The sequence below is a fragment of the Budorcas taxicolor genome, chromosome 10, assembly GCF_023091745.1.
Source record: "Budorcas taxicolor isolate Tak-1 chromosome 10, Takin1.1, whole genome shotgun sequence".
In the NCBI taxonomy this organism is placed as follows: domain Eukaryota; kingdom Metazoa; phylum Chordata; class Mammalia; order Artiodactyla; family Bovidae; genus Budorcas; species Budorcas taxicolor.
The window spans coordinates 19,142,501-19,157,502 of NC_068919.1; the positions used below are offsets into that span (position 1 = coordinate 19,142,501).

General features: G+C 48.1%; 1 protein-coding gene across 1 annotated transcript in view; it reads right to left on the reverse strand.

Moving 5' to 3' along the window:
- The window catches only part of GRAMD2A (GRAM domain containing 2A), a 25,795-nt gene extending 12,953 nt beyond the window's left edge, over nt 1–12,842 (reverse strand). Inside the window, exons 1-2 of the mRNA XM_052646873.1 lie at nt 12,462–12,842; nt 12,163–12,254 (exon numbers count right to left, since the gene is read on the reverse strand). Coding sequence (XP_052502833.1) covers nt 12,163–12,254; nt 12,462–12,842 — 473 coding nt within the window. The remainder of the gene's footprint in view (nt 1–12,162; nt 12,255–12,461) is intronic.
- Between the last annotated feature and the right edge of the window lie 2,160 nt (nt 12,843–15,002).

A 15,002-nucleotide genomic window follows, 5' to 3' on the forward strand; every position in this document is an offset into this window, starting at 1 on the left:
CTTCCTTAGATTCCTTGCCATGCTTATCTACCTGGAGAATTCCCCAATCATCCTTCCAGGTTCAGCTCAGCTATCACCTCCTCTGTGAAGCCTTCCCAGCTTTCCCCCAGCAGAGCTGGGCATCCCTCCTCTGTGGTCCCTTGCCCCTTTTTTCATGCTGCTGCTCCTGCACTTACCACCCCATTGCTTGTCTGTTTAGACATCTGAGCTCTACCAGGCGTGTGTCTTCTAAATCTCTGTACCCCCAGCACACAGTAGGCACCCAATGTTTGCTAAAGGAATGAGTATGAAGGAGAGACCGAAAAAGAGGCATGTTGACACTTGAAGATGGAGAAGGGGAGGAAAAAAAGCCAGACAGTAAGTGTGAAGGAGGGGCTTCCCCTGTGATCCAGTGGCTAAGACTCTGAGCTCACAATGCAGGGGGCCCAAGTTTGATCCCTGGTCAGGGAACTAGATCCTGCATGCCTCAACTAAGACCCAGTGCAGCCAAATAAATAAATGATTTTTTACAAAAAGAGTGAAGGAGGTCCAGAGAATGATAGGTGCCCAGCAGTAAGGGGAGCGGTGGTGGACAGGAGCTGATGGGGGTCACCCACAGATAGGCCCTTCCAGGATCCCCAGCCTGTGGAGCAGGCAGACAGCCCAGCCCAGCAGCACCAGGCATTCAATCCGTGCTGGCTGAATAATCAAAGAGGAGCTCAGGTGGGAGGCAGAAGGCATACAGAAGAGGATAAAGTGGCTCAGACAGCATGGGATGGGGTATGTGGGGGAAAGCACAGGCTGGGCCACTCCTGCCCTCACAGTAGTGCTCACTGGCACTCCGTTGCCTTACCCAGCCGCCCGCCCACAACCTCCCCTAACCACTGTGCAAACCTCCCGCCGAGACTCCTCAAGCCTCAGGCAACAGCAGTGCCCGTGGCTGATGCTGAAGTGGAAAACTTGGCCAGGCCTGACAGTGTGAACCAGCTAGGACTGCGTGGTCACAGGAGGGTCCCCTTGGGTGTCTCCTACCCCAGGGTGGGTGTCCACACACTCTCCCAAGTTGTCTCCTAATGGGCATCTGAGCTGCCAGAGCATCCTGTGGGTCCTGTCAGCTCTTCTCAAGGCCAAGGACAGCTCCACTCTCTCCTGCAAGCAGCCAGGATGCTGGGCCCTGGTTGGTCCAAGGAGAGACCTCTTCCAAACAGAAAACACAGCAGCAGCCCCTGAGAATGCAACGCCACCGGCCACGGATAGAGCCACTGAGGGACAGACACATCCTGGAAGGAACATCAGCCACTGGGGCTCCGTGGCCTGGACCTTAGGGCACCTCCAAACTCCCCCAGCTCTACCCCTCAACACACAGCTCACCACTTACTTCACAGAGAAAAGAGACCATTCTGTTAACTCTGCTGGGGGCACACTAGAATTACCCCTAGAGCTTTTTAAAAAACCATCCAAACAAAAATGATGCCTGAGCCCTGTTCTCAGACCAATTAAATCAGGATCTCTGGGGAGAGCATTTAGGTAACTACACGTTTTTAACTTGTTACTGACATTTCATTTACATATTAAAGAGTGCACAGAAAATAAGTGTACAGTGCAATGTATTTTGCCAATGGACCAAACCTGAAAACCTGCCCCCTCAAAGCCCCTCCTGCTTCTTCCTACTGCCCCTACCCCCCGCCTTGGGTCAGTGATAAATATCAGCCTGATTCCAGCAGCACGGATTGTCTCTGCCTTTTCAGGGACTTTCTATGGCTGGAATCATATGGTACATGTTCTTCTACTCGGCAACATACATGTGAGACTCATCCACAGTGCTGCGTGTGGTTGCAAACTGCATTTTCACCAATCTTTAGAATTCCAGTATATGGACAGATTGCAATTGATTGATTAATTTTACCATTGAAGGGCATGTTGCTGTTGAGTTTTCAGTTTTTGCCTATTACAATACCCTTGCTACAAACATTCCAGCACCTGTCTGGCAGTCACAAGTATTCGTTCCTACGGATAAACACTTAGGATTGGAAATGCTGGGTCATGAGTTTCAACTTCAGACTTTTAAAAGCTCTCAGGTGATTTTAAACCCCTCCTTTCTTTGTGGTTCAGAGGGAGACGCGGACTTCCTGGTCTCCATGGCTAATCCTCCCTCCTGGGCTCTGGACCTGGGGCCCTGACCCTCCTGTGCCTCCACCTGGCCCTCCAGAGTTCCAGGAACATCCTTGACAAGACAGGGAATCACACTGTTAATAGAGATTTCTTTCATCTGTGAAAGTCACAGAGTTCATTTACTGAGTTGTGCCAAGGAAGTAAGACCTGCCTTCTCGTGTGGCAGGGCCAGCCTGAACTACACTATGTCCTTCCCAAGAACCTCCCTAGCTTTCTCTCGGGGCCACTTTCCCCACATACCACCCCAAAACTGGTTAACAAGACCTCTCTCCAAGGGAAACTGGAATCATGTGGACAGAGTCAGGCTCATCAACTGAGCTCAGAGTCAGGTTCAATCAAAACACTGAAATCAGAAGATGAAAGGCAATCTGCCTTTGCAAAAAATCACTCTATGATTTCTTACACAGAAGCTGCACTGCACTTATTTGCTAATAATTTTCTTATGTCCATATGCAAGACAACAACAGCTTCACCCTTTCCACCCACAAGAAAAGGTAAGATTTCCCTGGTGGTCGGGTAGCTAAGACTCCACGCTCCCAACACAGGGGGCGTGGGTTTGATCCCTGGTCAGGGAACTAGATTCCTTGTGCCACAACTAAGACCCAAGGCAGCTAAGTAAATAAAGGTTGGTTTTTTTTTGTTTGTTTGTTTTTAAGGCAGGGGGAGAGAATCCCATAACTGAACTCCACACTGAATGTAAGGGATGGGGCTCTGAGTTGGGGGCCACATGCTGGGTGCCAATCCATCTGTCCTGCTCAGCAACCCTGGCAAAGGACTCAGGGTGTGGCAGGCATGAAGCCTAGTCATAAATCCTCCTTCCCGGGAGCTTTCTGAGAACCCCTGGGCCAGGAATATGCTTAGTTTCCCTTTACAGCCTTCAGCTGTTTCAAAATAATGGGAGACATGGAGGATCAGAGACCCGGCTTCCCAAGACTGCCCCGTTTGTGCAGAGGACTCTGGCCGTGGCCAACAGTGCCACAGGTGTGCTCCAGACCTGAGCAAAGCCACCTGCAAGCCGACCAGCAGCCTCTCTAGAATGAAAAACTGAGCTGGCCCGTCAGGTTCTCTTTCTGATGAATCCTAACTGGGAGATATGGGAGGTGGAGGTGGGCGGCCAGAGGCAGTGAGCTGGCAGGAGAGAGCTGCACGTGTACTTGGCCAGAGTCACTGGGTGGACCTGGAGACTGGATCTACAGTGAGGAAGAGAGTAGACAGAGAAGCAGGTGGAGCCTTCCCTGGTGGTCCAGTGGCTAAGACTCCGCCCTTACAATGCAGGGGACCCAGGGTTTGATACCTGGTCAGGGAACTAAAATCCCACGTGCCACAACTAACAGTTCAATGCTAAGACCTAGTGCAGCCAAGTAAATATCTTTTTAAAAGAGAGAAAGAAGCAGGCGGGCTGTGGGCCAAGCACTGCATCTGGGAGACAGCAAAGAGGGTCTGCTCCCCTCGCCTGCTCCTTAGCTTTCAATTCTGCTTCCAGAGCCCAGGCTCTTGCAGCTAAGACCAAAATCTCCTACACCTGGTTTGCCCAAAGACCACACATGAGGACAGATATCCGATGTCCTTTAAGACACAAAAGACACAATGGGGGCAGGTGGTACAACTTACAGTTCACCCACGGGTGAAGGAGGGAAGCTCAGCTGTGCTCACTGGCAGAGCAGGGCCAGGACTCCATAGAGGTCTGATACCCACAGCTGGGGGTACCATACTCGCAATGAGCCTTCAGGGCCAGGAGAGGGAAGAGAACGCTGAAGAAGGTTCAGATCAAGTCTGGCCCTGTTAACAAGGGAGCCCTCAGGGAGAAGGAGATGAAGGAATCTGGCTCATGATTTCCCCTAATCTCAGTCCAACTCTAGTCACACAACAGAGATGCATCATCCCCATTACACAGATAAGGAAACTGAGACCCAGAGAGGTAAAGTTCCTTGCTCTTGACCACATAACTGGAGAGTAGTGGAGCTGGAATTCAAACTTCAGTCTGGCTGAAAAGTCCACACACTGCTTGGAGGGGCTTGGGGCCCCCAAATTCTGTCCTTTCCTCGAGTTTTTCCCGCTGCAGGGCTAGCCCCCCACTCTCCCCATAGGGCCAGTAGAGGGGGACTCGGGGAGGCAGAGAGTGACTCTATTGAGCTGAGATGACCATGCAGGAGCCCCACTGGGAAGTAGGGTTCCTTAGATAAGACCCCTCCACCAGATTTTATTTTCCCGACTCCGAGAACCAAACAAACTGGGAGAGCTAGTTGCTCAGGAGATGTGGGCTGGCCCCGCCCTCTTGGGGCAGCTGGATTCAGCCTGAACAAGGACCCCTTTGAGCTCTGGTGCTAATAAGAACTCCTACCTCCCAGGATCTCAGAAACCCTGGGTCCTCCCATTGAGTGGGAGCTGGGTGGGCCGAGAGCTAGGCTGGTCCCATTGTCTTTCAGTAGTCAAGCTGTTTGGTGGACTGGACCAGCCCTGGTTAAGGGGCCCCACACCTTTTCCCTGCCCCCTGACCTCCCGCCCAGGACTGGGCTCTCTCAGTACACCAGGATGGCCCTGCTCCTCATGGGGACAGAATTCAGGGGCAAAGTGCTCAGGCTGACTCCTCCCCTGCCTCTGGGAGCGATGCTAATGAGCCCCCGCTCCCAGCCCTGGCAGGGCCCTCACCCAGCTAAGCTGCTCCTGCCCCAGGTGGAAACCCCCTCGCTGCCATCCCTCAGCACCTCTCCCCCCGAAGCCTGGCCAGCCTGTGCCTCCAGCAACGCAGAGCCCTCCCTCCTTGTGCCCTCCCTTCATCTGCCCAGAGAGCTCCTTGCCGCCTTGCCTGTTGCTGTGGCTTGTCTCCCCACTTCCTGTCTTACCCCAGGGCCTGGCATAACTCCAGGCATACAGTAAGTGCTCAATAGCTGTTGACTGGGTAGACAAATGCTTTCTGTAGGGAACTCCTCTGTGTAGTTTCTTTAGCATCAGTGGGGGCTCGGGATGCAAACCTAAGAACCTGGAGTGAGGGCAACCGCTCAAGTTTGCCTCTGGCTCCCTCCCCGCTGACCCCCAGGCTCCTCCTCTGAGTCTGCTTCCTCCTCTGTAAAGAGGGGAGAATCCCCTCTCCCTGCAGCTGGTCAGGGTTTCTGTGAGGATCTGAGAGAGGTCACGGCCCAGTGTTGGTCAAGGGGCGGGTTCTCCCAGTCTTGCCAACTGAGCCTCCCACCCCTGCCTGCACCCTGCCCCACCTCCCTCGTCCCTGAAAGATGCCTAGAGGTGAGCAGCCCATGGGAAGCAGAGATGGAGGCACCACCAGGCCCCTCACTCTACCCACAAAGCTTCATACATGTCCTGTGTGACTGAATCTTATTCCTGATGACAGCGCCTGTGGAAGGGCCCTCTTCACACCTGGGGCGGCACCCACGAACAGTCTCCCACCCCTTGAGCTCAGACCCAGCCATACTCAGGATCCTGTCCTCTCTTCTCCCCCTACCAGAGGTCTGAGACCAACAATTGGCCCCCTTCCTGGCCAGAGAGCAAAGACTTGCAGACGGAGAACAGTCACCAGGGAGACGCTGGACAAACAGCCGAAACCTGGAATCTTCGCTCCGGGAGACATCCAGGATTTCCTACAAAGCCCAGGCTACGATGGAGCAGGGAGCTGGTCCTGCAGAGTGACCCGCCTGTCGCTGGCCCCGTCCCATTGTGCCCACTGCTGGAGCAGAATCAGGGTGAGCTGGCACCCCTGGACCTGGTCACAGACCACTTTTTCTTGGCAGGCCACTTGGGGCCTGGCTGTTTCCAGACTAGAAGCTGGTCATTCAGGTCTAAACACAGACTTGCATTCATTAAGAAACAGAGCACTCCTGTGCTCCTGGGGGCCACCCTCCGCCGGGCCTGCTGAGTGGAGGGCCCACAGACACCCTCAGATGCTCCAGGCTGCCAGGAAGGATGGCTGCTCCCAAGACAAGTCAACTCTGTCCATCCACAGATCTCACGCGGCGCAGTCTGGGACACCCATCTCAGAATCGCGCTAGCTTTGGAAACCCACTCAGCTCTTCTCAGAGCACTGGGGTCTTGAGAGGTCTCAGGGTCCCGAAAGACCCTGGGCGTGGGGACAGGGAGGCAGGCCTGAAAGAACCTCTCACAGCCTTGGGGAAGCCACTCTCTCCTTCTGGGCCTCAGTTACTCCTCAGCAAAGGGGCAAGAAAGTCTCCAGCCAGGAGAGAAAGCAAATGTTGTCTGAGGGAACAACAAAGCCGAGCCCAGGACTGGGTGAGCAAAAGCTAGCCACTGGCTCACTGTGGTCAGAAGAACGCCGACCCCAGCAGAGGCTGGCAACAGCGTAGCCCTCAAAGGCTGCTGGCCACTGTGCCTCCCTCCTCTAAACTCCAACTGAATGCCTGGACTCACTTAGCTCTGTGTAAGTCCTGTGTGTACGAAGAGGCATGAGACAAACTACTATCCCCAAAATGCTTGGTGGGAGAGGCAGACGTGAAACAAATATTTATAGAGATCAATACATAATTGTAACTGTGTAATGTGTACTGTGAAGGCAAAGCACAGGGTCTGAGAGCGCCTCAATCAAGGAGCCCTGAATCAGCCGCAGAGAGAGGGGAAGACTTCCCTGAAGACACAGCAGCAGCATTTGCCCTGATGGCAGTGCTAGTCAGACCAATGGGCTGGCGGGGGAGGGGAGGGTTGGAGGGTACTGGGGAGGGGTCACTGTAGAGCAGGGGTTCCCTACCTCTGGGATCTGACGATGATCTGAGGCAGAGCTGATGTAATAGTAATAGAAATAGAGTGCACAATAACTATAATGTGCTTGAATCATCCTGAAACCACCCATTCCCCCCACCCATCTGTGGAAAAATTGTCTTCCATGAAGCTGGTCCCTGGTGCCAAAAAGGTTGGGGACCACTGTTTAGAGGGTTTCTGATGTGCAAAAGCCCTGAGGCCAGATATATATAGCACATAGGGGAAACATAAACAGAGCCTTTGGGTCTGGAAGGTGGAGGTGAGCAGTGAAGTAATGAGCAACAGGGCTGGAGAGGTAGGCAGGGTAGATCATGCAGGGCCCAGTGGGCCCCAGTAAGGGTTTTTGTCATTCTCTTAAAAGCTAGGGGGAACCAATGAAGGGATTTAAAAGGGAAAAGACACTATCAATTTTGTATGTTTAAACAGTATGGAGCAGCATCTGTTTGAGCTGGCATACGTGGACGTGGTCACAGATCACCCTAAGACATAGATTTGTCTCAAATACAAAACGGTGTGGGACAGGGGGCGTAGAGGATGAGTATTGATGAAACGGGGACAACCTTATGTTGGTAGTTGGTAGTGATGGATAAATGGTCACTGACTCTGTGGTCAGAAGAACTCTGATCCCAGGAGAAGTTGCCAGGAGCCTAGGATGGAGGGGGAGTCCATCCTACAACTCTCCTCTTTTTTTTGATACCCAGAGAGTAGCTGTGATTCTTTTTTTTTTATTCATTCTTTTTTTTTTTTTAATTTTTGGCTGCACTGGGTCTTTGTGGCTTAGCAAGGGCTTTCTCTAGTTGCAGAGAGCAGGGGCTACTCTTCCTTGCAGTGCACGGACTTCACCTTGTGGTGGCTTTCCTTGTTGCGTAGCACGGGCTGTAGGCATGTGGGCTTCCGTAGTTGTGGCTCACAGGCTCCAGAGCATGGGCTCAGTAGTGGTGGTGCAGGAGCTGAGTTGCCCTGCAGCATGTGAGATCTTCCTGGACCAGGGATCGAACCCTGCACTGGCAGGCGGATTCCTATCCACTGCACCACCAGGGAAGTCCCAGTCTCCTCATTTGTATAAGTTTAGAATTTTCCATGGAGACAGACCAGTTAGGAGATTATATTCCAGCAGAGAGATGATGTCTCAGACTTGGTGGCAGTCGTGGTGATGGAAGGTGGGGGAGGGATTCACAATACATGTATCTCTAAGTAGAACCAATCTGGACTTGGTGATCAAGTGGCTGTGGGGTGTAAGGGAAAATGTGTCATATATGATTTTAGATTTCTGGCTTAAGTAAGTAGGATACTGCTCTCTTTTGCTGAGACAAAGCAGGAGAATAGTCATGAGTTCAGTCTTAAAGATATGTGAGAAGCATTTAAGTAGAGATGTCAAGTTATATATGAGTCAGGAGCTTAGAAGAAAGCTCCAAGCTGAAGGGAGAAATTCCTGAGTTATTGGCCCATGAATGGGTACAGGAGCTAGGAAGATCCCTCAGGGAATCTTCTTCTCCCCTAAAGAAGAGAAGCTATGGACAAGGGTGCCAAGACCAGAACAGTGGGGCAGAGAGCAGACTTTTCAACAAATGGTGCAGGAACAACTGGACATCCACAGGCCAGGGAATTAAGTTGGATCCCTATCTCACAGCATGTACAAAAACTAACTCAAAAATGTCAGAGCTGGGACTTTCCTAGTGGTCCAGTGGTTGAGAATCCACCTCGCAGGGGCTTCCCTGGTGGCTCAGTGGTAAAGAATCTACAGGCCAATCCAGGATCCAGGAAGATCCTACATGCCATGCAGCAACTAAGCCCGGCCACTCTGCCTCCCTCCTATAAACTCATTGAGTTTAACTCCTATAAACTACTGAGCAACTAACTCACCTGTTGAGTCTGTGCTGTAGAGCCCGGGAGCCACAAGTATGGAGCCCACGAGCTGCAACTACTGAAGCCTGAGGGCCCTAGAGGCTGTGCTCTGCAACAAGAGAAGCCACCACCATGAGAAGCCTGCACACTGCAACTAAAGGAAAGCCCACACAGCAACCAAGACCCAGCACAGCCAAAACTAAATAAACAAATGCAGTTATTAAATTAACAAAAAAAAAGATTCTGCCTTGATCCTGCGAGAGACTCAGATTCAATCCCTGGTTGGGGAACTAAGATCCCACATGCTGCAGAGCAGGTAAGCCAGCATGTCCCGACTACTGAACTCTTATGCTCCAGAGCCCGTGTGCCACAAATAGACAGTCCGTGCACCACCAAGAAAGGTCCTGCGTGCCACAACCAAGACTCGATGCAGCCAGATAAATAAATACACTTTGTTTTAAATGTCAGTGCTAAAACTCTTAGAAGAAATCATGGGTGTAAATCTCTGATTAGGCAACAGTCTTGTAAGATTCTTGCCTGCTGTTCAGGAGACACAAGAGACGTGGGTTTAGTCCCTGGGTCAGGAAGATCCCCTGGAGTAGGAAATGGCAACCCACTCCAGTATTCTTGCCTGGAAAATCATGGGCCGCAGGCAACCGTCCATAACTTCACAAAGAGCTGGACGTGAGTGAGCACAGCACAGACGTTCTCTTTGCTCCTGACTCTCAATCTCTTAAGATATGACACCCGAAGCACAAGAAACAGCAGAAGAATAGATACGCTGAACTACATCAAAATTAGAAACTTTTGTACCGCTAGTGACATCACTGAAAAAGTGAAAAGGTGACTAATAGAGAAAATAGTGTAAATCAGAGATCTGATAAGGGACTAGTATCTAGAATATATTTTAAAAACTCTTACAACCTTGTAGGTATTATACTAAGTGAAAAAGAGCCAATCACAAAAATACAAATGCTTTATGACTCCACTTACATGAAGGACCTAGAGTAGTCAGATTCATAAAAACAGAAAGCAGAATGGTGGTTGGCAGAGGCTGGGGTTGGGGGTTGAGGTGGGTGGAGAGTTATTTAATGGATGTAGAGTTTTAGGTTGCAAGGTGAAAAAGTTCTGGAAACTGGTTGTACAATAATATGAATATGTATATTTAACACTATTGAACTGTACAAATGAACTTAGAAATGGTTAAGATGGTAAATTTTATGTTATGTGTTTTTTAATCCACAATTAAAATTTTTAAAAAGAATTCTTAAAACTGAACAATAAAAAGACAAATAATCCAACTAAAAATGGGCAAATGTTTACATAAACACTTTTCCAACGGAGATATCAAATGACCATTAAGTACACAAAAAGATGCTCAACATCATTAGTCATCAAGGAAATACAAATCAAAACCACAATGAGATACCACTTTACGTCCCCAAGGGGCTGTAATTTACATCAGGTGTTGGTGATGATGAGGAGAAACTGGAACCCTCATACACTGCTCCTGGGATTGTAAAATGGTGCAACTGCTTTGGAAAACAGTTTGGTGATTCTTCAAATGGTTAAACATTTACTATACGACCCAGCAATTCTGCTTCTAGGTACATACCCCCCAAAACTGAAAATATATATGGACACAAAATCTTGTACAAGAATGCTCATAGCAAAGGGAACCTTCCTACCCTGTTGGAAGGAATGTAAATTGGTGCAGCCACTATGGAAAACAGTACAGAGATTCCTCAAAACTAAAAACAGAATTCCCATATAATCCAGCAATCCCACTCCTGGGCATATATCCGGACAAAACTACAATTCAAAAAGACACATGCAAGCCTATGTTCATAGCAGCACTTGGCTGCTATTTGTAATAGCCACAGCATGAAAACAACCTAAATGTCCATCAACAGGTGCATGAATGAAGAAGCTGTGGTATATACACAATGGAATACTACTCAGCCATAAAAAGAATGAAAGAATGCCATCTGCAGCAACATGGATGGACGCAGAGATTATCATACTAAAAGTCCTACTGTATAACACAGGGAACTATATTCAATATCCTATAATAGGCTACAATGAGGTGAAGAGGTGAGGTGAAGTCGCTCAGTCGTGTCTGACTCTGCGACCCCATGGACTGTAGCCTACCAGGCTCCTCTGTCCATGGGATTTTCCAGGCGAGAGTCCTGGAGTGGGTTGCCATTTCCTTCTCCAGAGGATCTTCCCCACCCAGGGATCGAACCCGGGTCTCCCACAGTGTAGGCAGACATGTTACCATCTGAGCCACCAGGGAAAATCTAAGCAATAATGGGAAAGAGTATTAAAAGAATGTATATATGTATATAACTGAATCACTTTGCTGTACAGCAGAAATTAACATCACAAATCAACTGTACTACAATTTTAAAGTTTTCAAAAAAGGAATGCTCATAGCATTATGATCATTATTACCATTACTATTATTACTATTACCATTACTATTATAGCCAAAAAATGGAAACCCAAACACCCAGCTGATGAATGGATAAGCAAAATGTGGTATATCCATACAGTGGAACATAATTCAGTCATACAAAGGAATGAAGTACTGATATATACCGCAACATGATGGACCTTAAAACTTTATGCTAAGTGAAAGGCCAGTTCCAAAAGGCCACACATTGTATGACTCCATGTACAGGGAATGTCCAGAACTGGCAGATCCACAGAGACAGAAAGTAGCTCAGTAGTTGCCAGGGGTTGGAGGGAAGGGGAAATGGGAAGTGACTAAGGCACATAGGGTTTATTTGGGGGGGATGATTAAACTGTTCTGGAATTAGACAGTGATCATGGTTACACTACTTTGTGAATACAGTAAAAGTCACTGAATGGCACATTTTGAAAGGATGAATTTTATGGTGTGTGAGTTATTTCTCCATAAAAAGGATGGGGGTGGAGAGGAGAGTAGGGGACCTCAAGAACTACAACACTTAAAGACCGGGTGGAAGGGGTTTCCCTGGTGGCCCAGTGGCTAAGACTCCACACTCCCAGGGCAGGGGGCCTAGGTTTCATCCCTGGATGGGGAACTCTATCCCACGTGCCACTTCTCAGAGTTCCCAAGCTGCAACTAAACATCCTGCATGTTGAATGAATATCAAGATCCCAAGTGTGGCAACTAAGACCTTGCGCAGCCAAATAAATAAAACTAAGTATTTTTTTAAAAAGAAAAAGTCTGTGTGGAGGAGGAAGAGGAATGCCCCAAGGAGACGAAGAGAAGGTGGCCCAAGAGGCAGAAAGAAAACCAGGCGTATAGGTTGTCGTGGAAGCAAAAGGAGTGCTTCAGATAGGAGGAATGGAAAAGCAGGAAGTTTGCTGGGAGGCCAAACTGCAGGAAGGCTGAAGGGCAGCCTAACTATCAACCAGGAGAGGATCCAGGCGGCAGTGGGGAGTCTGAATCCACACCTAACGGTCTGCTCCTCCCAGCTCCCTCCCACGCTGGTGACTGCATCCAGGGACTGGCAGTGAGCACCGGCCCCTGAACGCAAGTGAGGATCCTGCCGAGCACAGCCGGAAGCCTAGGTCACCGGCCAGCTCAGAGCCACACCGACCTCGGATCCTGCGAAAGGCCACGGAGATTCTGGGGGATGGGAAAGAGAAGGGACTGTACCTCTCCCATCCCGACTGAGCGCGGGCGGAGGGAGCGGACGCTGCCGTTGTCCGAATCCTCCCTGCCTGGTCCAGCCTTCCCCAGCCATCCTCACCTGACGCTCCTCTGCCCCCGGCGTGTCTCTGCCGCAGCCCGCGAACCACAAGCCCATTTTCTGCGTCTGCCCTGGGAAGGCTGAAGAGCCCGCAGGCACCCGGCGCCAAGAGCGCAGCCACACCCAGAATTCCAGCCACGCAGGGCCCCGCGCCAGAGAGCCCGCCCTGCCTGCCCTGCGCACCCCTTGATGGGGCCGGTGGGTCCCTAGGCGGAAGAGCAAAAGCTTGCGTAGACCAGAGGCTGTCCTGCACCCTGGAAACGGGGCCCGCGCCCGCTCCAGCACCCAAACCCGGTAGTTGGTCCGGATTTGGAGTGTCCCAGGCAGGATCCAGCTGCTTGCCCCACCCAGGCTTCTGCTAACTAGGCTCCCCCAAGCCATACCGTGCTTGTGTAACGATTCCTGGGCGATAACCTACGCTTAAAGAGCCTACTGGATCCTGGGACCTTCTCTTCCAGGGAGAGCCCCAGATTGTTCAGCTAGCGGAAAACCCCTAAGAAGGCTTGCTCTCGCCACTGTTACTCAGCATTGTTCTGGAAGCTCTAGTCATTGCACAAAGGCATGAAAAAGAAACAAAAGATTCATATATTAAGAAGAGATGATTATTCTTTGAAAGATGGTAACATGAACTACCTAGAGAATATATATTCAACTGAAAAAATCATAAGAAAGTGGCCCAGATATTCTTATATTTGGACACTGGGCCAGCCAGAGCTGTGATGAAGATAGACACATAATAATACACTCTCACAGACTTAATTGTTATTCTAGTGGTTACAAGATCAACATAAAAATCAATAGTTTCTCAGTAGACATGCAATAAACAGTTATAAAATGTATTTGGGGAAATGATTCTATTCATGTGGCAACAACATGTATAAGTTACCCAAGAATAAACTTTTAAAATGTAGAAAAACCTAGAAGAAAACCACCGGCATTTTTAAAATAACATGAAAGAAGGCTTGAATAAGTGGAAAGATATTCCTGAGTGAGAAGATTGAAAGTTTTAAAGAAGCGAATTTATCCCAACTGTCATGCAAGGGTTTTGCCCTACCAGATGTCAGAACAAACTACAAAGCTGGAACAATTAAAATATTTACTAGTTTAGGAAAAATTAATAGATCAATAGACTGTAAGAGGGAGGCCAGAGCATGATCTATGGGTATCTGAGAATTTAGTATGTAAGACAGAATCACAGGACTTCCCTGGCTGACCAGTGGTTGAGTCTTTGCCTTCCAGTGCAAGGGTGTGGGTTTATCCTGATGGGAGAGCTAGGATCTCATATGCCTCAGGGCCAAAAAACAAAACACAAAACAGAAGCAATATTGTAACAAATTCAATAAAGACTTTAAAATGGTCCACATCAAAAGCGAAATCTTTTTTAAAAAGAAACTGTTTCAGATAAGTAAGGGAAAAAGAGATTGTCCAATAAATGATATTGGAACAACTGAGTACTTCATACCATTCATAAAAGTACACTAAATAAATTCCAGGTAGATTAAACATCCAGATATTTTCTAAATCAATAAAATAGAATAGAATATTACTATATAAGGAAACAACTTCCTAAGCAAGATATAAAACCCAGAACACATAAAAGAAAATATTTAATTGCATAAAAATTAAAAACCTCTGTACATCAAAATTTAAACCGACAGAGGACTTCCCTAGTGGTGAGTAGTTAAGACTTCGCTCTTCCACTGCAGGGGACACAGGTTCCATCCCTGGTCGGGGAACTAAGAGACCACCTACTGCACAGTGCAGGTTAAACAAACAAATAACAATTTAAAAGGTGAAGTAAACAGATGCAAAGAGTCGGGCACGATGGAGTGACTGAACTGAACTGACTGGAACAATATTAAAAAATTAAACTGAAAAAGGACTGGCATTTTTAAATGATAAAAACTCATCTACGTCAGTAAGAAAAAGGCAGACAATCTAATAGAAAAGCAGGCAAAGAATATGAACGGGCAAGTCACAAAAGAAGAGAGCTCCCTCTTACCTACTTTACTGATAAACATTAAAAAAATCAGAGTGCTCAATATTACCAAGGATGTATGTGGAAAAAGAAGCATTCTCATTTTCCATGAGACTTAAAACTAAGTTAACCTTTCTGACATATATCAAATGCTTTAAGAAATGTAAATCCTTTGACCCTAAAACTCCATTTCATGCAACTTGTTATAAGGAAATAAATGGACAAGTAGGCAAAAATTTATATTCCTATAAATTAAGAGGAAATTAAATAATTATGAGGAAAAATGTAGAAATACCAAAATAGTATTTTATGAATATAAGGTTGATTCCTATGCAATTGACTAAAAGAATGGAGTATAGCCGCATGTGCTAATATGGAAAAAAGGTAAAAAATGTATTGTTTAGCAAAAAGTATATATAAGTCAGTAACCAAGATATAACCCATTTATGTGGAAAGAAGGGAAGGAAATGTAAATTGGTACAGTGACTATGGAGAACCGTATGGAGGTTCCTTTAAAAACTTAAAATATAACCACCCTGCAATCCCACTCCTGGGCCTATATC